At 43.6% G+C, this 23742-nt stretch overlaps 1 protein-coding gene across 2 annotated transcripts in view; it reads right to left on the bottom strand.

The window, feature by feature from the left end:
- The window catches only part of CYBB (cytochrome b-245 beta chain), a 31033-nt gene extending 16886 nt beyond the window's left edge, over nucleotides 1-14147 (bottom strand). The window contains exons 1-6 of one of the 2 annotated variants that reach the window (XM_067545301.1): nucleotides 14103-14147; nucleotides 10418-10513; nucleotides 8420-8530; nucleotides 2954-3038; nucleotides 1841-1986; nucleotides 382-572 (exon numbers count right to left, since the gene is read on the bottom strand). In XM_067545301.1, coding sequence (XP_067401402.1) covers nucleotides 382-572; nucleotides 1841-1986; nucleotides 2954-3038; nucleotides 8420-8530; nucleotides 10418-10513; nucleotides 14103-14147 — 674 coding nt within the window. Of the gene's footprint in view, nucleotides 1-381; nucleotides 573-1840; nucleotides 1987-2953; nucleotides 3039-8419; nucleotides 8531-10417; nucleotides 10514-14102 lie in introns of those variants that run through there. The other variant, XM_067545302.1, reaches the window with a different exon arrangement.
- Between the last annotated feature and the right edge of the window lie 9595 nt (nucleotides 14148-23742).

The following is a 23742-nucleotide window of genomic DNA, read 5'->3' as shown; positions in this document are numbered from 1 at the left end:
AATGTGAATTTTGTTGTGTTATTTCCTTAGAACAATTTCAGGTAGTGTATTGTGTAATTCCTTCTAGGTAATAAGGCTGAGCTAAGTTATAGAAAGAAACCTTACACAGGAAAGAACTTTGTAATTAGAAAGTCAAAAAGTGAATATCTGAATCCAAATATGATCAGCTCTTGTAAAGTTTTATGCGCATGAGCAACTTGTCTCTGATAAGCGTAAGTGTTTGTAGGATTGGGCCAAAAATCACTATCAAGATAACCACTGATAGCATCCTAAATCACTAATCAAATACATTGCATATCTGGGTTTGTTGGGTTTCAATTTACAGTACATGAATTACCATGTATCTTGTAGTGTATGCAGTGACTGTTTACAAATACTTACCCTGCTCCATGGATGACAAGACCAATAAAGAAGATGACAAAGAGATGGTGGGTGAACCAAAATACTTCAAAATAGGATCTTCGAATGGTTTTAGTGGATGATGTGATGATTAATATAAGGGCCAGTGTAATGATGACACCAGTGAGACCTGCCAAGTATGTGAAAGCTACATATAGGCCACCTTCGGGGTTCTGTGAAATAAATACACACAGGAGTTTAAATGAAGAAAATGTCTCAAAACTGACTTGGGCACCATCAGTCTTTTTCATTTCAGAATCTTTAAGGAAATGGCATTCTCTAAGAAACATCATGAGAATAGTTAAAGTGTCAACAGTGATAAGAAATGACTAGGAAAAGGGGAGGATGGATGAAGCTATCTGGGGTCTTTGAGGGTGAAAGTGACACAATCACACTTATTTGTACTATATTTGCAATTTTTGATTAGGGATATGTCCCAGTCCTATCCATGTCACTACAGTCATAGTCATGTCTAGAAGGCTACTAGAGTACACACCTGTTGGATTACAAGATGATCTTCAGGGACACTATAGTTACAGCATGTTAAAACCAGACCAAGTAGTAGATTTGACTGACAACTGGAAGAAGCCTTTTGAGCATTAGAAGCTTAGACCTGAACCCAACGTTCATCCACATTTGGAGTGAAATTCTGACCCAACTGCAATCAATGGGAGCTTTGCCATTGGCTTCAGAGGAGTCAGGATTTCACCTCGCAGGTGGGATTTTCAAATGCACCTAAGCAATATAGCAGCGCAAGATGCATTGACTTCCAAAGGGCTGCTACACTGCACTTGCACTGAATCTGAGTAAGCTAAGTGGAAGAGGGAGAGAAAGTGTTTTCTACTCATTTGCATATGGAAGTGGGAATCAGGAGTTCTGAGTTCTATTTCTAGCTCTGCCACTGGCTAGTTGTGTGTGGGGAAAAATCATTGAAGTCCACATTTTCACAGCTGTGTGTCTAAAGTTAGGGGCCTACATCCATACGTAGGTACCATAGGTGCTGAGTACCTTGCAGCTATTAATAAAGTCAATGGAAATTGTGGATGCTCAGCATATCTCTGGGGGGTAAGGTGGGGGGACAAAACAGCCCTTAATTGTAGGAACCCAAGTTTGATGATTTTAGTCTTCACATCTCTGTGACTTACTTACCACATCTGTAAAATGGGGGTAATAATAATGTTTATCTAGCTACCTCACACAGGCACAGTTTAATTAATTAATATTTCTAAAGGACTGAGACCTTTAAGGACGAATGTGAATTATTACTAACGTTCAGGGTCACTATTATTAATTATTGTCAAATATAGAGGAATACATTGTGCTGTCTTTGTTCCTGTAGTGTGGTTTAAACACAGATTCAACCTACCAATCACACCAAATATCAAAATGTCCTTGAGGCAATTGCAGACATGAACATTCCCCGTGGCACAGGGTCACTTACCGGAATTTTTTTTCGGACAAAATTCAGATAGGTTTCATCTGGCTTATCACCAAGATCAGAGAGAGCAGCTTGAATAGTTCCATTCGCTTCAACACGTGCATCCACACACCTCTCTACGTTAAATAAGTGTGCGATAGTGTGAATTGCTGTGTGTGACAGAGAAAACAACAAGGCTTGTGTTAGGTAAGCTTTATACCATTTCCTGTAGAGGTACCTCAGAAAAAGTTCCTGGCTTTTGAACACTAAGGCCTTGTCCGAACTACAGAATAGAACCTTTGCTCTCTGTCTACCGACAAAGGCCTCATCACCATATATCTGAGAGCCTCACAATCATGAGTGGATTTTAGCCCATAACTACCCTGTCAGGAAGGAGCGTGATATGCACATTTTACAGATGGGGAACTGAGACACAGGGCAGATTAAGTGATTTGAGTGACACAAAAAGCCTGTGGCTGAGCCAGGAACTGAACCTAGATCTCTTCAGTTTCAGTCCAGTACCCTGTTTGTGAATGCATCCTTCCTGCATGCTGATAATGTTAATGAGCAACAGTTGCTCATTCAAATTCTTGAACAACAAATTCTTGAACAACAAGAACAACAAAAACAAGAACAACAAAAACAACAACAAATTCTTGAACAACAAATTCTTGTTTGTGAGATGCTCAGATACTGTGGTGATAAGTACCATAGAAAAGTCTATGGCGAGTCTACATAACAAGTGGGGAAGAAAGCCCATTTAACCCAATCCTTCATATACAGCTTATCTTTCATCACTCTCCTTACTTACTACAAAATCCTAGCTTGGAAACAACCCTCAGTAAGTATTAAATGCTAGGTACCAATTTTTCTGAGGGCATGACTGAATGCTTTATATTAAAGAGTAGTCTGCACTGGAATAACAGACCTATAGAGAGTTGTCTTTTGTCCCTTGTCCTTTACTTTCTTCCAGTTTCAGATTAGCATTGGGAAATTTATTTAATCCATGCCATGTGTCATTCCCTTAGTTTAGTGAAATGAGCTACCTGGTCATAAACTCCAAGGACACTATTTCCATTTGGATTGTGCGCAAGGTGAAATGATAAAGCAATGACAAGAAAACTCTTAAATACCTACCAGTATGAAGGGCGATCATCCAAGCCACCATTTTGTGAAACGTGAGGTTCCTGTCTAACTGTCTTCTGATACGTGTTGAGCAGCACTTTGGGTTAAAAACAATTAAAAGTCTGCAGATTATTTGTGATCTGAAGGATACAGTATAGTTAACTGGGGGAATAACCCAGATTCATTGAGCACAAGACTTGCTGAAATTGATGTAAAAGTTAAAAATGACATGAATTAAATGTAATTCACTTTAACATACAGTGATACCAATTAATCCTGTAAGACACTTGATTAAATCAAGTTACTTGATGATGGGAGGGGAGTTCCAGATGGAAGAGAGGATATCTAGTTTGTGTTAAATTAAGACTTGCTTTTACATGAGGAACAGAGCCTGGGACAATTCTCTGCAATGCCAGAGGTATTATCATTCATTATTATTCATGCTATGATAGCGCCAAGAAGTCCCAGGCAAGAGTAGGGTCCCACCGTGCTATGTGTTGTACAAACATATAAGCAGGGAACGTGTGTGCTGCAAAGAGCTACCACCCAAAAGGTAGACACTTTACAGACATCTATGAAAACACTATTCCTCCCCCAAAGAACAGGATTGTTGGCCTGCCAATTAGCTGGGCCTGAAGTTAACCTGCCCATCTTGCAACATGTCACTGGATGTCAGTGTAGTTTCATGGAAAAACAGAAATAAGAATCTCCCTGACAAATAAGTAAATAAAGCTGAAAAACCTGACTCTTAAAAGAAACAGAGCTGATGGCTTTGCTAATAATTGTGTCACTAGTTTGCATATTTGAGGCCTGATCTAGAGCATACTGAAGTCAATGGAAGTCTATGGATCAGCTGAAGGCTATACTTATCTGGGTTCTCCTTCTCTGTCGTGTCTTCCTAAGCATTCATTATATTGTCCTCCCTTTGCCAACTATGAAAAGCAATCACCAGGAAACATGATACAAACTGTCTAACACAAACATTTAGACATGGAAATAGGACACACCAGATTATTTTTAAGATATCTGTTAAAAATACAAGCATATTTTTTCAAGAAAGCACAGAAGTCCTGAGTGTTTATGAGTCAAGTACTTTATAGCTAATTGAGAGGATCCCTTATGATTGTTTACCAATAAAGCAGGGTTGCTCACATCCACCTTCCAGGAATAAACCAAAGAGAGGTTGGGGACAGAAGAGAACTGGGAAAGGGAGGAAAAAGAATCAGGCTCGATTCATTTCTGATGCAACATCATTGCCTTAAATAGAGTTACACCAGCCATGAATTTGGCCCTCCATGCCCATCCATTTCTTGATATATCTTGGACAGCCATTATACCAATAAATGTAAAAATAGAAGCAGGAAGCAACTGCTTTCAGCTAGTTTCAGACTGGCATTTGGAAACTGATTTAACCTCCGTTCTCATGTCTGACTATTTTCTAGCTGTTACAGTAACCTAAAATAGGGGACGAATCCTCCTCCCACCAGTGCTTCCCTTTTGACTTCAACAGAGTTACACTGTGGTAACAACAGAGGGAGAGATGGGCCTTCCAATTCTTTTTTATTTTAACACATAATTGGAAACTTTGTAAAGAAAAGAAAAAGGCAGAGTAATAGAAAAGTGTTCCTCCCGGCTGCCTGTCTCCAGGTGTTGCAAAGAGGACCTATGACTCCTTTAACTTCCTATTTTAAAAGGCCAATCTGTGAAGCCCAGTGATGGCAGTTCCACGTTTCCATGTTTGATGGAATATATGTCGATTCAATAAAAAAAGCAGAATTCCTGCCACGTAGGTTGTACATAGAGAACTCAATTTTTCTTTCAATTATACATTGACGGTTCTGTGGTTTTAGAGAAAGGCTTCTTGCGCAATGTTATTGAACCATCACTGTTTTTTCTTTTTTTACACTCCCCCACCCTCACCCCACTGTGAAGCTTCAGCTGGCAAGATGCCCACTCTTTAGGGAATTTTGGAGTCACATGAAAGAATATAGTCATTCTTTTTGTAGTGGGTTTTATGCAGCTGACATCTCCTGAATATACTTAATTAGAAAAATGTCCGAGAGCACATAAACGGGGGGATTCTCCAGCCTGTTTCAATCAAGGGTTACACAATTATTTGCATAAAATAAAAAAAATCCCCTTTTTCCTGACATATAGCTTTGTTACGAAAAGTGTCTCAAATTAAATAAATTCCAACTGCCCTAGGAGTCCTACTTTACAATCTCCCTCTCCAGGGCCCTAGCTCCCTCATCTAGGCCTATAGTCCAACCCAGTCAGGGTGACAATTCACAAGCCCCACATGGTCAGCAGAAATGAATCTGCAGCTCCCTGCAGGTTCCAGCACTTGTTAACTGGGTGTGGCAACAAGAAACTCCCATCACCCTGCTACAGACAGCGGGCAGGGAAGCAGTATTTGCTCCAACTGTTGAATAAGGACAGAAAAGAGACAGCTTTACAGGGACATAAGATAGGATGAGCTGCACACCTCAAGGAGTGCGTGAGCAATTTAGTACTAGAAGCAAACCATCCCATTTAAAACTAAATCCTTGTCTTATTGGAATCAATTTCAAGGCTTCTATAACACCAGGAGTTGGCTTTTAATCTTGATTGATACTAGCTATCTATCACAGTTCAGGGAAAGAACTATCCCAGAAAAATAATTTTGCATGACTACAATAATACGTACTGTTCAGTTTTTACATAAGCTATGTGGATGCAAGCAGTCTCCGCTCCATTTATGGAAGGGGAATAGAGCAAACCAGAGAATCTGGCCCCAGGAATTCAAATTCCACCTCTTTCACTGACTGATTTTAATATTTTTATGTACTTTTCAACAGCTATTAAGCAGAAGGGCACTGCTGGGAGAGTTGGAAAAAGAACCTAGCACTCTAATATGGTAAACTCAAAGCTCATCCTCTTAGCCATACTTTCATTCAGATAGATACACTTGGTTATGGTACCTTTCTCCACTTTTCTAGCTACTAGACTACACTCTTCTCTTAGAGCCTGGAACAATACCCAGGAATCCTGAAGCTCAATATTCTACCGTTGTCTAGCAAAGAGTTTTATAACCTGCTGGCAAGGTGTGTCTCATGGTCCCTTCTAGAGACCATTACACAGAAAAGATCACTTGCTACCAGTTACCCCTTCAGCGCAAGTGGTAGCAGTCTGTACTGGGGATGTGAAAATCCTGAGTTCATACCCTGCTGACAACACATAGCATATAACTGAGATTCTGGGGGTAGATTTTTTTTTTTCCATTTCTCTCTTTTTTTTTTTAATCTAGGAAATTTAATTAAAAAAATTAAAAGAACATTTAGGTTGTAAAGTCAAGCAGTCTTAATGTTGCCTGTGAAATCTTAATTCACCTCCTGGTGCATACGCTTTGTGATACAGTTTTAAATTACATGATTGCATAGTATCCACATGATCCTAATGAAATCAATGGAATTTTGGATTATGCATCAGGTGCTATGTAGTTCTAAATCTATATAATGCTGGAATAAAATATTATCTGAGATAAGACCAGATAACTTTACATGCTGTTAAATGATACTTCATCTGATAACCCATAACAATTGTGCTGTTCAGTTTTTGGGAAAAGTGTAAGAAAAAAATTATATAATCTTTGTGATTTTCTCAACTATGGGTTCCCCCTCACACATACTTTTTGCAGTAAATAAATGTTACACACCATTAGGAATGAACAATTATCTGCAAAATGAGAAATGAAACTTTTATAGTCCATTGCTTATGAAGTTATGACAGACACATGGAGGCTGGATATTTACTCCAATTTTAACTCCTATAAATTAAAAGAGCTTCGTGTATTAAAATTAGATTTTTAGCCTGGAAGACCCAGTCTCTTACTCTTTGAGTTTCTAGATTTGCCCATGAAACTAGTGGCACTAACAGCTATAGCTTGAGCCAGGAATAATGTAGCAGTTGCTGATGAAGGTTTTTCCACACAGCTCTGCCATGTCCGCTGAAGAATGCCCAGCAAAAAACACCTCTGCTATTTGAGTCCTGGGTCACTCTTGACATGAAACTAAAAACTGTGCTGAATTCTCCTGCATTTTGTAGTGACGTGGCGATGTGGGTGAATGTCCCATGTTACAGTGCAGGATAAGGTCAAATTCCTCATTTATTTTTCATTTTACTCACAAGACCTGTTGTAGCTACATTTATTATAAACATCACTAAGACAAACAAATCCTTCAAATATAAAAGAACCCCCTCTCGCCTACAAATAACACCCAGCCCACCAGCCTCATGCAAAGGCCTAGACAAACCTTGCAACACAGTCTTTAGGTCAACAGCTTGGGCAGAGGGCCGTCTACTGAGAAATTCCTCCTAGGAGGACTGGAGAAACCTGATAAGAAAGTCCCAATTGATCTCAATCTCTGGGATGACATGTAAGCAGGGAAGGCATCTCTAAGGCATGAAACCTTATATGGCTTTACAGATCTAAATCAACACTTTGAACTGGAGTCACTGGAAAGGTATGTGCTTGTGCTGAGGAGTACAGGACAAAAGAAGAGGGACAATAAGATGTTTTGCACGGAAACAACATCAATGGCAGGGTGACACTCAGTTCCGTGTTTCTCTTTCATTGGACCAGGATAGGGTAGTATCTTTAGTTTCCCAGTGCCTGCCAGAGGTCTTGAATGAGAACAAGGTGAACAAGTGCAATTCAGATAAAGTTGAGTGATAGGAAAGGGCTAGGAGGGGAAATGATGAGATGGTATTTCCTTCCTCATCTATGTGTTGGTAAGGTTGTTACTTTGTGTTAGTACGGTTTGCAAGCTGATGTTCCTTTTTGGAGCTTTTACTGTAGAAGCCAAGGGTACGTTTTTCCATTTATGCTTGGACAGGATATTTTCCTCTCAGTTATCCATGTCTTTGTCACTATCATACTAGATTGCTGCCATGTGCTCTGGTGAGGGCTACCATGGAAGACCACTCACAATTTCACCTAGCACGGAATACCACTTAGTGGTACTCTTCCTTAGTGGTGCTTCTCATGTGCAGCCTATTACACCTGTACTCAGTAGGCCAAAGAAGGTCATAAGACTGTTAAGCCATTTCAGGCTGAAGTCTGGTGTGAACCACATACAGCAGAGAAGAAAGGAGAATGTAATGGAAGGACCAAGTGTGAAAATCCAACGCTAGCAATTTTTGAAAATATTTTTTTTTCTTTCTTTCAAAATTGCAGGCACAAAGTTAGAAGCCATGGGCCAAATTCATCTCTAGCATCAGTGGGTGCAAATCCAGAGATGCTGTTTCGAAAGTGATGGCTTTGTAATTTAGTTGTTCTTAGTGTATATCTCTCACTTTTGTTCCATGGCAAAACTCTGGACTCCATTACTTCTGAAAAGGGGCATGTAGAAAGGAAGATACATTTGGGGAACTCAAGCTAAGCATTATCTGTGTGGGCTGCTATCTCGTAAGTGTTCTGAAAGTCTTTCTTCATCTTACCGCACTGGATCCTCTGAGGAAGGAGAGCAGGTTTCGACAGACTGGCAGCAGAATCAACAAGCAGTTGAAATTCAGACAGGCCGCAGGTGCTCGTGCCCAAGCCAAGGCAGACTGTAATTTAATGTAACATAGGGCAATATCAATACAGTATATCATGTAGACTAAAAGGGTATGTCTACACTGCAGCTGGGAGGGTGCCTCCCAGCCTGCGCAGACAGATATGTGCTAGCTCTGCTTGAGCTAGCATGCTAAAAATAGCAGTGCAGCCATCATGGCATGGGTGGCAGCACAGGTTAGCCACCCAAGCACAAGCCCATCTGACTCCCTCTTCCCCCCAAATCCAACCTTGGGCCTAGCCCATGCTGCAACATCCACACTGCTATTTTCAGCATGCTAGTTCAAGCAGCTAGCATATGTCGAGCTAGCATATGCCTGGCTACCCAGACTGGGAGTCACGTGCCCAGCTGTAGTGTACATGTACCCTTAGTCCTGACTCTGACCCACCCTAAAGCTTCTTTACACTTAGCCTTAGTACTAATGGGAATTAAGGAGTTTATTCATGTCATTTAGATTTCATCCAAGTACAGTACTGCTCTGTACAGAACGGTTGACCACATATATAGCAGCATAGAGATTACTTCAAATAAAATCTTGCTTCTCTTTTCAGTGTTTAAATCATCTCATTATTTTAAAGGCTCGCTGTTAGGTCTGACAACAGAGGCCAAACGCAAAGCAGATGTAACCAGTTAGCAGAGTCTCCCATCTGATGACTATTAGAATGTGGTCTCATTGAAGATTGGTAGGGAGGAATATGAACAGGGGTACAGCATACTAGGAAATTGTATCTTATAATATGTATATTCAAGAAAGAAAACAGGATTAGATTTAGTCCAAAGATTTTTTGTAAATACAGGTTTCTCTTTCTTCTCATAGTGGTCCCATTTTAAAAGAAAACTCAATATTGATCATCAGATCCCTCATTGTTTCAGATTTATAACTTGGACAAAGAACATCAAAAAAGGAGATAAAGAAGCTTGCATTTTTTTTTATTAAGGATGGATGAACAGTTTCTAAATCTCCTGTCACATTGAGTAACTTTGGACAAATTCTACTTTCAGTTACACAAGCACAATTTTAAAGGGAGTTACACCTTTATAAATTAGAGCAGAATTTGACTAATATATTTGAATGTGAAAGCAAGAGCAAGATTCCCAGCTTTGTTGAACCAAATCAGTAACTGTGGAAAACATTGTTTTGTTTTATGACTGAAAGCCAGTAGTTATTTTTGCAATAATGAGGTTCTGCCATGACAATTTTTTTTTAAATCTGAACAATCCCCATCACTGACTTCTCTATAGGATATAAAAATACTAATATAAATCAGCTTGGTTTGGATCTCTTGCAGCATCTCACAAATTGGCTGAAGCAACAATCAGTTTCATCACACCTAATATGGTAATGTGATTGGAAACGTTTGGAAACTAGTTTACAATAGGTCACATGACCTGCCTCAGCCAATTGGATTACGTTTGGTACTCCAGGGTCCTATATCAGATATATTTTGATATAATCATATATGACAACTAGTCTTGTGGGCAAACAGCTGTGAAAACTATTCACTTCAGGATAGAAAAATGATTCTATGAAAAAAATGATTAAGGTAACCTTTTTTTAATTCCAGGGCCATGCTTTGCACAGCTTCTGCTTAATAAAGCAGTCACGATTTGTGTTTTGTTTTTTTAATTGTGTGAATCTTCCTGGAAGACATCTCCAAAATGGGATCTGTCTGCTCAGCATTCCATTTTTCTGTTTGAAAGCACCAGCCTCAACGTGTGTGTTCAATTATCTGTTTATACATGAGTGTTGAACTACTCCCTGATTTTCCAAGTGACAGCCTGATGCTTTCTCAGCCAAATAGAATTGAGGACAAAATAGGAAGGCTTAGTTAAAATCGAATCTGTTCAGTACATGCCATGGTAACACATGTGCTGTACTTACCCCAAGAAGCTCTCTGCTATAGTAGTATTTGGGTGGAACATCATATACTCTGTAGTACCACCAAAAAAGGAAGACATTTAATCCCAACCACACAAGCTGAAAAATGAGAAAAATACATTATTGGATGGAATCAAAAGATATTTAGTTAAACACAACTTGGGCTCAATGCAGGATTTAGTGGATGAAAATCTATGGCCTGTGATATGCAGGAGGTTAGACTAGATGATCTAATGAGCCTTTCTGGCCTTAAAATCTATACATCTTCACCCCTGTTTATCTCTTTAATATAATGGAGGCTGCCATTTCCCCAGGGGCAGTGAGTAAGGTTTTTTTATTATTATTATTTTGTGCTAAGAACAGGCAAGAGTTCTTTTTAACTACCCTTTCATTCTATTTATTTCCCACCCAGGTAAATCCCCTCCTCCCTGTCCAGGCACATACTGTAGTGGAATAACCCTACAGCTAACTGGGCTACAAATATCCTCCCTAAGACCACACAGTGTAACATACTGGCTAACATATACATGTACCTGTGCCCCGAACTGGATGGAATAAACATCAGACCTAGAGTGTGTGTGATTAGACCACCCTCTCAAGATTGTAGCCTATGAAGGAAATAAGCCATAGAACTGCAACAGCTTACCAAGAGTCCTCTTTAGATCAGGTGCTAGGGGCCTATGATTCTGTGAGGCACATGTGACACTGAGGCCATGTGTGTGTGGTTGAGCTGATGACCATTATTAATGGCAGGTCTTCAGTCCGATTCCCCCTCGTGGGAGTAAGGGGTTGAAGCTGTGCCAAAGGGCTGGGGTGGCTTAACTGTGATCACCCTCCCACAGTTTCTACAGGAAGAGGATAGCTATAGGATCAGTCTGAGTCCCCTGCCAGCACACACAACCCAGCAAGTCTCACTGCATTGGTACATTTCCCTTTGGCCTGCCCCTACCCAGTTTTGGAGATAGTTGTTTGACTTCAGGACCTATAGGGAAACAGCTGGGGTTATGGGCACCTTGCACCCCTGTGCCCTGCTCCAGGTGGATTTATCAGGTGGCAAACATGGGAAGGGGGAGCAGAGAGTGGGGATGAATCAAATCTCCTACTGGAGATTAGGGATGGTAGAAATTATAGAGCCACACTCCCTCACCCCTACCCTAAAGCTTCAGGTTTGATTCTGCATGGGCCCCTGGCCCCTATGAGCACTGTGTTGGAGCCTGGAGCCAACCTAGACCCTGAAGGCCTGTTTCTCCTCCCGCTTATGTTAGGGTAAAGCAGGCGTGACACCACTGAATTGTAAAACTGGAATATGTGATAGGAGAGTCAGGCCCTGGATGTCTATTATAGTCAAAGTGCACGAAGAAAAGTTCAGAAGAACTCCTAAGGCTGCATTACAAGTCCTACCAGGGGAATAACACCTAAGTTAAGTAGCATATAATAATGTAGCAGTGAATAGCGCTGAACTCTGTTCCCATAGGACTTTCTAAAGAAGTGTTCCCTTGGCTTATTTCTGTCTCTACATTTTTCCTTATTTTTCTTTCAGTCTATTTCAAATAACTCCTCATTTTCCTTACTCTAGTGAAAAGGCACTTTTGTTTTAATTCAGCTAATATTCAGCTCTTGTGGGAAACATGCCAGAGCTCAGCTCCTGTGAGCTTCTGCTTACTGGAGGCACTGACCAGGACAGCACAAACATTGACTTTCAAGCCATCAGGATGTCCACACTCCATTTTTAAAGGTGTACTAGCTACTGACATCATTAGGGACAGTAATTAACAGTAAATGGCAGGCACAATCCATTTCTGACGACACAAGTTCACATTTCAGCCACCACAGACGTGTCAGTTCTAACTCTACTTTTTTCCCTTTTGGTGTACAGAATATTAGCTCTTATAACATCTGGCAACAATTCCTTGACTAGTTATAGGTACTGTTATTACAGAATTAAATATCTATAACTTTTGTATCATTAATTAATTAATTTTCTTAAAACAAGCCCTTTAATATGAAAAAACCCAAGGTTAAAAATGAACAGCTGAGCTTTTAAATATGAAAGTATCGTTTCTTTTGCCTCAGGTAGACTAAGGCCCTGCTCTTGCAAACACTTGCTCACATTCTTAATTATAGGCACCTGAGCATTGATTTCAGTGGGACTACTCCGGTGTATAAAATTAAGTATATTCAAAAGTATTTGCAAGATCAGGACCTATGATATTCTAGACTAGTTTATGGCTATTCATTTAATAAACCTATTGCACATCATCAGCATTATTACATTATTTTAAGAAGTTAGGAAGGCAAATCTAAAAATCAGCGTCATGCTGTAGTAACTCTTTTGAAAATATAGAATCAATCTGCTATTTCTCAAAATTACACTATATATCAAGACAGATTTGAAAATATATTTAGCTAGCAATCAATTGTTTAAAAGGATAATATAGGAACATAACAGGAATCAGGTTGAATTCACATCCTGCTTCTAGTATGTGTGTGTTGGTGTGTATATATACACAGGTGAACACACACACTGTGTAGTTTGAACCCAGTGTTTTGGGGCGTTTGGCTTTTATTGATAAATCAAATAAAACATGAAATTATTAAACTGCCATCTAAGTTTTCCGCTCCAAGCATGGCTTTTCCAGGATGATCTCTCTGTCCCAGACCCTAGCTCAGGGGTTTTCAAACGGGGTTGGGACCCCTCACGGGGTCACGAGGTTAACATGGAGGGGGGAGGGTCGTGACATGCCGTGCATGGCTGACAGAGAGAACCCTGCGAAGATGGGTGGCCGGAGAGCAGTGGCTGCTGACCGGGTGCTCTGAAGGCATCACCACCCCTAGCAGCAGTGCAGAAGTAAGGGTGGCATGGCATGGGGAGGGGGGGGGTCATCATGTTTTTGTGGAGGGCATCACAGCCTGAAATATTTTCAAAGGGAGTCCCAGAAAAAAAAACGTTTGAGAACCCCTGTCCTAGCTCCTCTACATATGAGAGGGATTCCAACCACTTATCCTGCCTGGTGCTAATGGAACCCACTGGTTAGAATGACATAGTATTATTTTCACTTCATATTGATGCAAGAGTCAAGCACAGCAGGTCTTAACAAAGGCTCCCCACAAGCAGAACGCTAGAATCTGCCACTCAGCTACAGAGAGCCTACCACTGAGCACTGTACATTATAGAACCTTGTTTCATTAGCATTTATCTCTAGCTAGTGCGGTACGGTATTTCTTTTCTTATGTTCACAGAGTTTACACTGGAATGTAACATTATTTGCTCTCTCTCATACTGTGATCACCATCCCATCCAAAAACTCATATGCTTACATTCACAAACAAATGAGACTTAAAATACAGAATGAAAACCTGGCCCCCATTGAAGTCAATGACAGGACTCCCACTGACTTCAGGGGGACCAGGATTTCACCCAGAGTTTCTTAGTAGTAATTCTCTTCAGGGTCTATTGCTTACCCATCGCCACAGCAACAGATAGGTTAAAACTGACACAAAATGATCAGCATATTTCAGTTCTGACACCATCTGTGGCCAGGTATCATAGAATCATAGAAGATTAGGGATGGAAGGGACCTCAGGAGGTCATCTAGTCCAACCCCCTCCTCAAAGTAGGACCAACCCCAACCAAATCATCCCAGCCAGGGCTTTATCAATATGAATCACAGTAAGGTATTGTACTTACAATGACAAGGATGGAAAGTCCCTCATTCACTACCCAGTTGCCCATCCTTGCTGGGGCAGATTATGCACTGGCGTTGATGCTCTTTTTCAGGCAGTATGTATACCTCCTCAGAAAAGGAAGTGAAAACAGCAGTCTTGATGCAATCTGTTTCCTTTGTCATTCATCTAGAAATTAGCTAACCATTGACCTATACATTGGTTTAAATGTGCTGTGTCTTTCCTGACATCTTTACAAACACAAAATCTTAAGAGCCGAGCCTTAAATAATGAGAGCCTGGAAATTAACATTTTTCTCTTGTGTATGAACTACTTTGGATTAAATAAATGTCAGTGGAGGGTGTTTCTGCCCGAAACCTTGTTGTCACTTTACATAACTAAAACACTGAAACCCTTTAGAGAAGCTACAGATGATCAGTTCATGTCCTCAGTTCATCCTCCCCCACCCCAAGCACCACACCCTGACCCTCCCACAACTGCTGATCCAGTCTCCTTCTTCACCCTTCATCTCCACCACAATATCACTCACCTGCAGCTCAGCACCCCATTAAAGCCTCCAGTGTTGATTTAATTTCCCCTTCCCTGATAGACGTGCACTAGCAACTCTGGCCAAGATCCTAACTTCTATTGATTTCAGTGATTGTTAGTAACCTAAATATGGCACAGGATCTGGGCGGGCCTCTTTGCTTCCCAGCAGTGGGGTACTGATGGAGGGGCGGAGGGGGGCCAGACGACCCCATCTGACGGGCTGTGGGGCTGGAGTGGCAGGTAAGTGTGGGGGGTTGAGGGGCACTGGGCTGGCCCTTCACGATGGACAGGGGGTGCAGGAGGCTGAGGGGTGGCTGCTCCCACTCCTGTGCTGCAGTGCTGGCAGGTAAATGGGGGGAGGGGCGGAGCCAAGCCTGCATTTGCCCCTCTCCTCCCAAGGCCTAACACTCCCCCTCACAGATACAGAACCCCTCCTCTCTGGGACAGCTGAGGGGCGGCGCTAGGACCCCCCCCCTGCCCTGCACGGGGGGGCGCATGAGGTGGGGGGTGCAAATGTAGGCTTGGCCCACGGGCACTGGAGACCCATGGTACGCCACTGCCTCCCAGCTGTCCTCTGCTTGGGACTTCAGTCACTGCTGTGGACATGCCTTCCCAGCTAGCCTGAAAGCGTTGCCAACTCTCGTAAGACTTGGTGTTTTTTTTATAAACTCCCATGTCCTGGAAGCACGTGATTATGGGAGAATCTCAACTTTAGTTTTTTTTAAAAATGGGGGCGGGGATTAACACTCTTGCCTTGTGGTTGCAGAGCCTAGCGTGGAAATGTGACCCAAATGTATCCTAAAGGCTCAGTTACCAGGAGACAAATAAAATGAACGCCGCATGTATTCTCTTTTGAAAGCCTCGTGTTTTTAAGCCAGGCTCATGACTTTTGGAACACCTGGAATTGACAGTGATGGGACTCCCCAAGTGCTGTCCAAGGTTGGCCGTAAATAGTAGCAAAAAGGTAGATTGGGGCAGTACTGGGGATCAGGGAAGAGTATCTCGGGGCAAGGTCAGAACTCTTGCCTGTGGTAACTTCCCACTTCCAAAAATGCTCCTCAGCTCCGAGACTAGCACTTCCTGTGTGATCCACCTCCCATGCCCTAAAAACAGAGAGCTCCCAAGTGTCTGATGCCTGGTGTTAATTGGCTTTGATTACAGAACTACACCAACTAATCCCAGCTGAGGATCTGGCCTTGCACCTCTGGCTTTTGTGTCTGTGAAAAGAATGTTTTGAAGGTTAAAAATATGGAGTAGTTAGGTGATGACTTTGGGCTACTCCCCAGCCCCTTTACACAGCAAGAACCAGCCAAATCTCCCCACCAGGGAAAACCAGTCCCCCCATTTACACAGGGATTTGCTTGTGGCATAGAATGGCCCCAGGAGAGAAGAGAAGGTGTGTGGCCCGAATGCTCTAAATTCCAGAGGTTCCTGCTTGCCAGGCAATCCCTTGAACACCGCAGTAGCCGGGGCATAAGTTACATGAATCCGGAATAGTTCCTGGCCCCCGAGAAATCTAGTAAGCACTGAGCTCAGCTCAGCCACAACCCAGAACTGACTATACCAACAATCATACATTTTGTTGTGGTTTTGAAATGTCCTGTTATCAAATGTTTGTGGACTGAAGACAAATTTCTCCTCTGCCCCAGGCGTGGTATAATTAGCTTGAGAATAAAAAAGAAGGTAGTGAGGGCACAGGTGAAAAAAGGCTGAGATCCTGTGATCTCTAACACTACAACTCAGATATCAAAAAAGATATCAAGAAAGGCAAGAAAAAATGCCACTTACAAGATCTGACGTTTTTCTTCTTGAACTAGAAACTCCCTTACAGGACTAATATCAAATGTCTCATAGGAAGAGAAACTTAGCAACTGAAAATATTATTCTCTTCTATAAGCAAGTGAAACAGTCTTCTCTCCAGCAGGTCTGACAACCTGTAACAGCCACACTAATGGTTGCCTAGCAGAATATGCTTTAACTGACCCCCTGATGTACAATACATCCACTGAATTGGGATAGCTGCTTAGAAACAAAGTAGGTGCATTACATTCAGTAAGTCTAAACAAAGGATGGTTGTCAGCTATTCTCACAACTGATGTGATCTGTAGGAGAAATCTTGGTCACACTGAAGTCAATGAGGGTTTTGCCATTGACTTCGGTAGAACTAGGATTTCACCATGGGTGACTAATTCATGGTAAGAAACTGTCCCCTATGTGGCCCTTGGTTCCCTTTATGGCACTTCTGTGTTCTATTACATTGGCTGAACAAGTGAAACTTTCCTTCATTAGGTGTTTGTAAGTATTAGAAAGCTTTGTGGTTTGCTTATGTTTACAGAAATCCATGAAGCACAAGGCAAGGAAACATTGCCAGCAGAATGCCTGGATAAAAATAGTGATTGTGTAAGAGAGAGTGAAATTTTAGAACATATAAAAACATTTCCCTTGTTTTCATGCTCTGAAATTTCCTTTTTGTATAAAATGTTGCAAAATGACCAGTTGGGATAAGCAACTTTGCAGTGAAAACTTTCACTTGTACAACTTCCACTAGATAAGGATCCTATTTTAGCACAAATATTTTGCAAAAATGTTCAAGACACAAAGATTTTGAATTTCTTGTGACTATTTTACCCACTTCTAGTATGAATTTACCGACTCCCATCTCCCTGCCAGCACAGCGTTATTTCCTATTATTACAAATTCTGTATCCATGTAAAACCCATGCAGTTGCACCGGGTCCATGTGGTTAGCACCCGCCTGAATAATGCACAGCTGTTAAGTGTTGCATTTATAAAACCAAGAACAGCAATCACAAAGAAAGGTGACCATGCATTACTGAGCACCTGGCTGAGCAGCTATGTTGCCCCTGCTTAGTAGCAGAAGTAAAGTCAAGTAGGGAGCCAATACCTATGCACCTTCTTTGTAAGCTGAGAATACCCTGAACTAGATGTCTCCTCTGATATACTCATTTCCGCCTAACCCACACCCCCTTTATTACATTGCATTACTGAGAGGAAGGAAGTGCTCAGGCAGAGGGCTTGAGACTTAATTGCTGCTTCAATGCAGAGGAGTAATGCCACATGCTTCATCGTACTAGCATTCAGGGGTAGCGTCTGCTCACACTTACACTGGAGCGTAACAGTCTTATGGTGCCTGCTGTGCCTTGCAGGGAAAAGGCCTGTGCTTGTGTGCCATCGGAAATGGTCACTGTGCTAATCTGTCATCACTTATCCCACAGAAGTGACATATTCTGAGACTCCTTGGGTCCTGTTTACCAACATTAATAAACAACCGCATGACTATGCCAGCAAGAGAAAAGGACATGATTGCATTTCTTAATTAATAACAAAAAATAAATAGTCACAAAAACCCAGCACTCCAAAGCCTCAGCATGCTGAATGAATATGAATGGCAGAAGGATTGGAGGGTTTTTCTGTGGACACAATGGATTCCACCTTATGACAGGCCAAATCTGCGTCAGACCCCCCCATTACCCATTCAGCCTTACAGCATTGTTAAAGAGAGAATCCAGTGGGGAACTAGCAGAGCACAAAGTCTGTCTATACCTCTTGGGCTTTAAATTGTCTTTTTTCAATTTTCAGGACAAGTGGCTCATTATTATCTTCTTAATCACTACATTTCCCAGCATCTTATTCAAACCGGGCTGGAGAGCCATGTGCAGGGCTCCAGCAAACATAAAATTCTTGGTGGTGGTTTCAGCACCTAACGGTGGCTTAAATGGTACAGCAGAGCTACACTATATAGAGAAATAGCACCCTCAGGTGGTTTACCCTGCATAAATCCTGGTGGAAATATAGTACTACGTATATTCTCATCTAAAGCTGACAGTGGTTTCCAGGCAGATATCTGCTTAGACATTACTCCCATAATAAACAGAGAGCTGTGATAACTGCTTAAAGGATATGCACAAAGTCAGAGGCCAAAGTAAACTGGGTTTGGGTAGGATTGGAGAACAGACTGTTTAGCATAAGGAATAGCACAAACTGTAAAGAACCATTCAAGATAGAAGAGTTCCACAGGGGTAGCCGTGTTAGTCTGTATACAGCAAAAACAACTTGAGTTCTGTAGCACTTTAAAGACTACCAATTTTCATTTCAGTAGGCATAAGCTTTCGTGAGCCTCAGCTCACTTCCTCAGATGCAGTTGGTAGAAATATTTTGCTGTATTATTTCTACCAACTGCATCTGAGGAAGTGAGCTGAGGCTCACGAAAGCTTATGCCTGCTGAAATGAAAATTGGTAGTCTTTAAAGTGCCACAGAACTCAAGTTATTTAAGATAGAGTGGCCCTGTGACTGTGGGGGTGTTCATCTGTTCCCCCTTGCATTTAACTATGAAGCTGGGAGTACCTTTCCAAGACCTGAAGAAGAGCTCTGTGTGATTCACGAGTGTGTCTCTTTGTCACCAGCAGAAGTTGGTCCAATAAAAGATATTACTTCACTCCTGTTGCCTCGCTAAGATCCACCAATAGATTCATACAAGGCAAATTAAAAATACACTGTTTAGTCAGTTACCTCTCCCCCTCCTTCCACCTACCCACCAAGACAGTAGCTCATTCACCTTCCTTCTCCAATTACTGTCCTTAATTTGTTTCTCTAATTTCCATGGCACCCTACTACCTACAGACGAACCAAGTGAAGACTGCACTACTGAGTCCTTTATTTTTTACACAGCCAAGAGGAAAAGAAAGTCAGAATCAAAGCTGTGAGGGAAGCTCTGTTTCAAAAGAGAGATTTACAGGAGAGAAATTCAGAGTGGTAGCTGTGTTAGTGTGTATACAGCAAAAACAACGAGAGTTCTGCAGCACTTTAAAGACTAACAATGCCTACTGAAATTAAAATTGTTAGTTGTTTTTACAGGAGAGAAAGTAAGAGCAGCAGAAGGTTGCCTGCAGGCTGCGGCAAGGGATAAGCATGAGAAAGCAGGCAGATCACCTCCTGAGTGAGTAGGCAATGCCATCTGGTGGACTCCAGGACTTACACAAGTAGCACATTTGGGTGCTGAGCAGTCAGATGTCTTATTCATTGAAATATGACTCAGGAGGATGCTGAGGAGATTTACTCCTATCTATCCAGTAATTCCGATCATGTTACAACACAGCAATTCCCTACCCTGGTCCAAATAAGAGTTCTTTCTTGTTATATAAACAGAAACAGTCCATGGGCGTCAGTCGGGTTGTAGTGCTGTTTAGGGAATATTTTAAATTGTGGTTCGGTCCTAACTACATGGCAAAATCAACCCATGTGCAGGGATTACCATATTGACTCTGGTCTTCCAACACAGCAGGAATTTCAAGGTGCACCAGTCATAACAGATGGGATTCTGGAGTTCTCTGAAGCTGGTGGAAGGCAGATTTCCAGGATGGGTTAGATATTGTCCATATGAGGGAGCATAGCAAGGCAAGGCAGCCAATAGTCTGTAGTCACAACATCATCTATGGGAATAAAGAATAATCATGTATTAAATAATTTACTGTCAGTGGCCCAACTTGTCTCCACAGGCCGTGATAGGTGAAAACCCACCCAATCTATGCAACGGGAGGACATGGAGGAAGAGAGTGCTGCCTCTGTATCCTTGTTCTTCCTCTTCCATTAAACAGCAGTGTAACTCTGTTAGAAGAGGTGTGAAAACAGGACAAGGAGCGAGAAAGCATTGGTGCTCCTGGCACCCAGATAGGGGCCTAAACGGGGATAGTAAAATGTGCATGGGTAAGGGAGACCATGTGCCCCTCATTTCCTCCCTCCCCCAATGATTACACCTATGTTACTAATGCTACAGAAGCCCCTATGCGGGAGTCAGGGCCAAGTTGGTATTAACGTAGGCACTTTCTCGCTCCTTGATTAGAACCGTGGGGGCATTGGCTATAGAAGGAAGTTCAGCAGCATGGCTCCATTGTTGTGGCAGAGGCGGGTCAGGATACATTGGAGTGCCACAGAGGCTCCAATGGGCTGGTCCCTGCCTTCAGTGCTTCCTCTTAGATTCTAGCCTGACTGGAGTCACAAACTCTGGAGTGGATGGTCTGGGGCTAGCATGATCCACTGACACCTGAGCTCTTCCACACAAATGGAAAGGGTGGGGCAAGTGTGTGCGCACCCATGCTGTGATTTAGTTTCCTTTGTGCTACATTCAGACAAGCCTCCTGAATCCAAGGCCTTGTCTACACTTAAAGTTGTACTGGCAAAACTATGTTGGTATGGGGTGTGTGTGTGTGTCTTTTTAACGGATATAGTTATAGTGCTAAAACCCCTAGTGTGGATGCAGTTATACCGATATAAAGGCACCTCACATTGTAGCGTAAGACTATGTCCTCACTAGCAGGCAGTTGTCGGCATAGTTTTATTGATTGGGGGTGTGAAGAATTGTGATTTTTTCCCTCCCAACATAGCTGTGCTAGCAAAAGCCCATAGCATAGACGCAGCTATACCAGCAAAAAACAAGGTTATTTACCAGTAACTGCTGTTCTTCGAGATGTGTTGCTCATGCCCATTCCACTATAGGTGAGTGCACACCTCCGTGCATGGCTACCGGAATTTTTTTCCCCTTAGCATATCCCGTAGGGCCGGCTCCAGCACCCCTGGAACCGCACGCACATGCCGCGGTATATGAGATGCTGCTGGTCCTATGCCCTCTCAGTCCCTTCTTTCTGCCAACTCCGGCAGCGGGGACAGAGGGTAGATTGTGGAATGGACATGAGCAACACATCTCGAAGTTACTGGTAAGTAACCTTGTTTTCTTCTTCGAGTGCTTGCTCATGTCCATTCCACTATAGGTGAGTAACAAGCAATACCTTTGGAGATGGGTAGGAGTTAGCAGTGAGCTGCTTGCAGCCCAGCCCTGCTGAAGCCCACTCCTTCTCGTGCCTTAGACAGAGGCGTGGTGGGACGTGAAGGTATGCACTGCCAGCCGCTTTGCAGATGCCCTACCCTAGCACTTCCACTAGGGAGGCTGTAGCTGGAGCTTGAGCTCTGTTGGGTGATCTGTGGCATTCGGAAGCGGTACCTTTACCTGTTCGTGGCCGAACGCGATGCAGGAAATTATTCCCAAGGAAATTGCGCTGGGCAGAGACCGGTGAACCTTTCATCCGGCCGGATACTGTGAGGAAGAGCTGCGTCGCTCTCCGGCGATCTGATAGAGAAGCCAGGGCCCCACTCATGTTTTAGCGAGTGCTGTCTTCTCCTCCCCTCCGAACTGTGTGGTTCGGGGAAACCTGGGGAGAATATATGATTGGTCCAATGAGACTGGGTAACCACCTTGGGCTGGAAGGCCCGGTGCGGTCTCAACTGAACCTTATCTTATAGACTACAGTATGGGGGAGGAGCTCTGAGGTCAGAGCTCTGAGCCTGGAGACCTTCTTTGCCAAGGTAAATACCCCCCAGGAAGGCTACCTTCCCGGAAGGCCAGAGTAGAGGGCATGACGCCGTGGGTTTCAGGGGGATGAGAAGAGGGGGCGTGGGCCGGGAAGGACCAGGTTGAGATCCCAGGGAGGCACTGGGTTACGGGCCTACGGAAAGAGCCTCCCACCCCCTTCAGGGACCAAACTGACGGGAGGACCGCAATCCCCCTTCCAGCGGTTGATGGAAGGCTGATATGACTGCTAGGTGGGCCTTCAGGGAGGCCACAGTCAGTCCCTGGAGCTTTAGCTGCAGCAAGTATTTCCCAGATCGCCTATACTGGCGAGAGGCCGGGCAGAGTATCTCGGGACTGCTCTCGGCAGGCAACAGGCACTTCCACTTAACCTGGTACACGGCCTGCGTGGAGGGCTTCCTGTTAGCCATCGGTACTCACTGGGCTTGTTTTGAGCGACTTGCTCCTCGCCTCTTGGCCACCGATCTATCACTCCCTGGGGTGTCAAGGGTCCAGGTCTGGGCACCGCAGGTGACCGTGATCCTTGGAGCTGGGATCGCGCTGGCTCGGAGGCTCCCAAGGCAGGCGATCGAGAAATCCAGCAGCATGCTGAACCGTGCTGGTGTGGCCCAGCTGGAACAATCGAGATGGCATCTGTTTAGCCCCGCCCACCCAGTGTTGAGCAGGACTGTATGCAGGAGGGGAAAGGCAGGAAAGTAAATATGAAGGTCTCTGACCACTACAGGTAAATGGCATTGGTGAGCGCCTCCGCCCCTTGACCATGGAGAGAGCAGCACTGCAGACACCTCGTGCTGCAGTCCGATACAGATGGATTCCCTTGGGGGAAAACCCCCTCCAGATGGTCGTAGACGCCCTTAGTGGGTGCTGCGACCCCTCGTGGTGAGGAAGAGCGACCCTTTGACGCAGTCCGTCTCGCTGTTCCTCACCCCCCGGGAGGTGATCACCACCAGGTCCTAAGGACCGATAGGTTCCCTTCATTAGGCTGAGGAATGGGCTCCCGCTGCCTGTCGATGTAGTACATGGTCACTACACTGACTGACAGCACCTGTACCTCCCTGCCCTCAATAAAGTGGAGGGACATTCTGTAAGCCCTGCAAGCGTTTCACAGGTCTTCGCATCAGTGTGCCAACGCCTCTCCTCCCTTGGCCAGATGCCTTGTGAGCCGAGGAGCTCTGATACGGCCCATTACCCTCTGCTCGAGACAGCCGCTATCAGGGTAACTGAAGGAGCCTGTTCCACGAACAGAACGCCCCTTCACACATCCTGAGGAGTCGTTCACCACTCTCGGGAGGCTAGGGCTTGCTGCTATTGGGTGTTTTTTATTTTGGGGCGGGGAGGGGAGGAGAGGGGATTGTAGCCTCTCAGTGCAGGAGCTGCTTGCTCGGACGGTATGCATGTGGCCCATCCTGAGGGACTCTGTCCCACAGCAAAGCTGGAGCAAGAAGGCCTGGTCCAGGAAGCAACCGGTCATGCCTATGCATTCCATAGGCTACATCTGAGTTAACATGAACTTTGTGCATTTACCAGCAGGACCCGCCAGCCTCAAGAGACGCCTGACAGGCTCATCCTGCTCCAGCCTTGGGACCTGGGTCTGCCTGAGCGGATCATGCACCATCAAGCACGCAGCTACCATGCCAGGCCTTCGGTAAACACCGTCGGCCAAGTAGCAGACCGCGGGGTAAGCCATAAGCGTTAGAGGGAGTCAACCCCTATGAAGGGAAGGAACTTTTGAGGA

Source organism: Emydura macquarii, unplaced genomic scaffold (genome assembly GCF_026122565.2).
Source record: "Emydura macquarii macquarii isolate MOO-44397 ecotype Brisbane River unplaced genomic scaffold, CSIRO-AGI_Emac_v2 contig_1043, whole genome shotgun sequence".
NCBI lineage: Eukaryota > Metazoa > Chordata > Testudines > Chelidae > Emydura > Emydura macquarii.
Note: the sequence above shows the minus strand (reverse complement) of the source record. Positions and strands in the feature narration are given on the sequence as shown.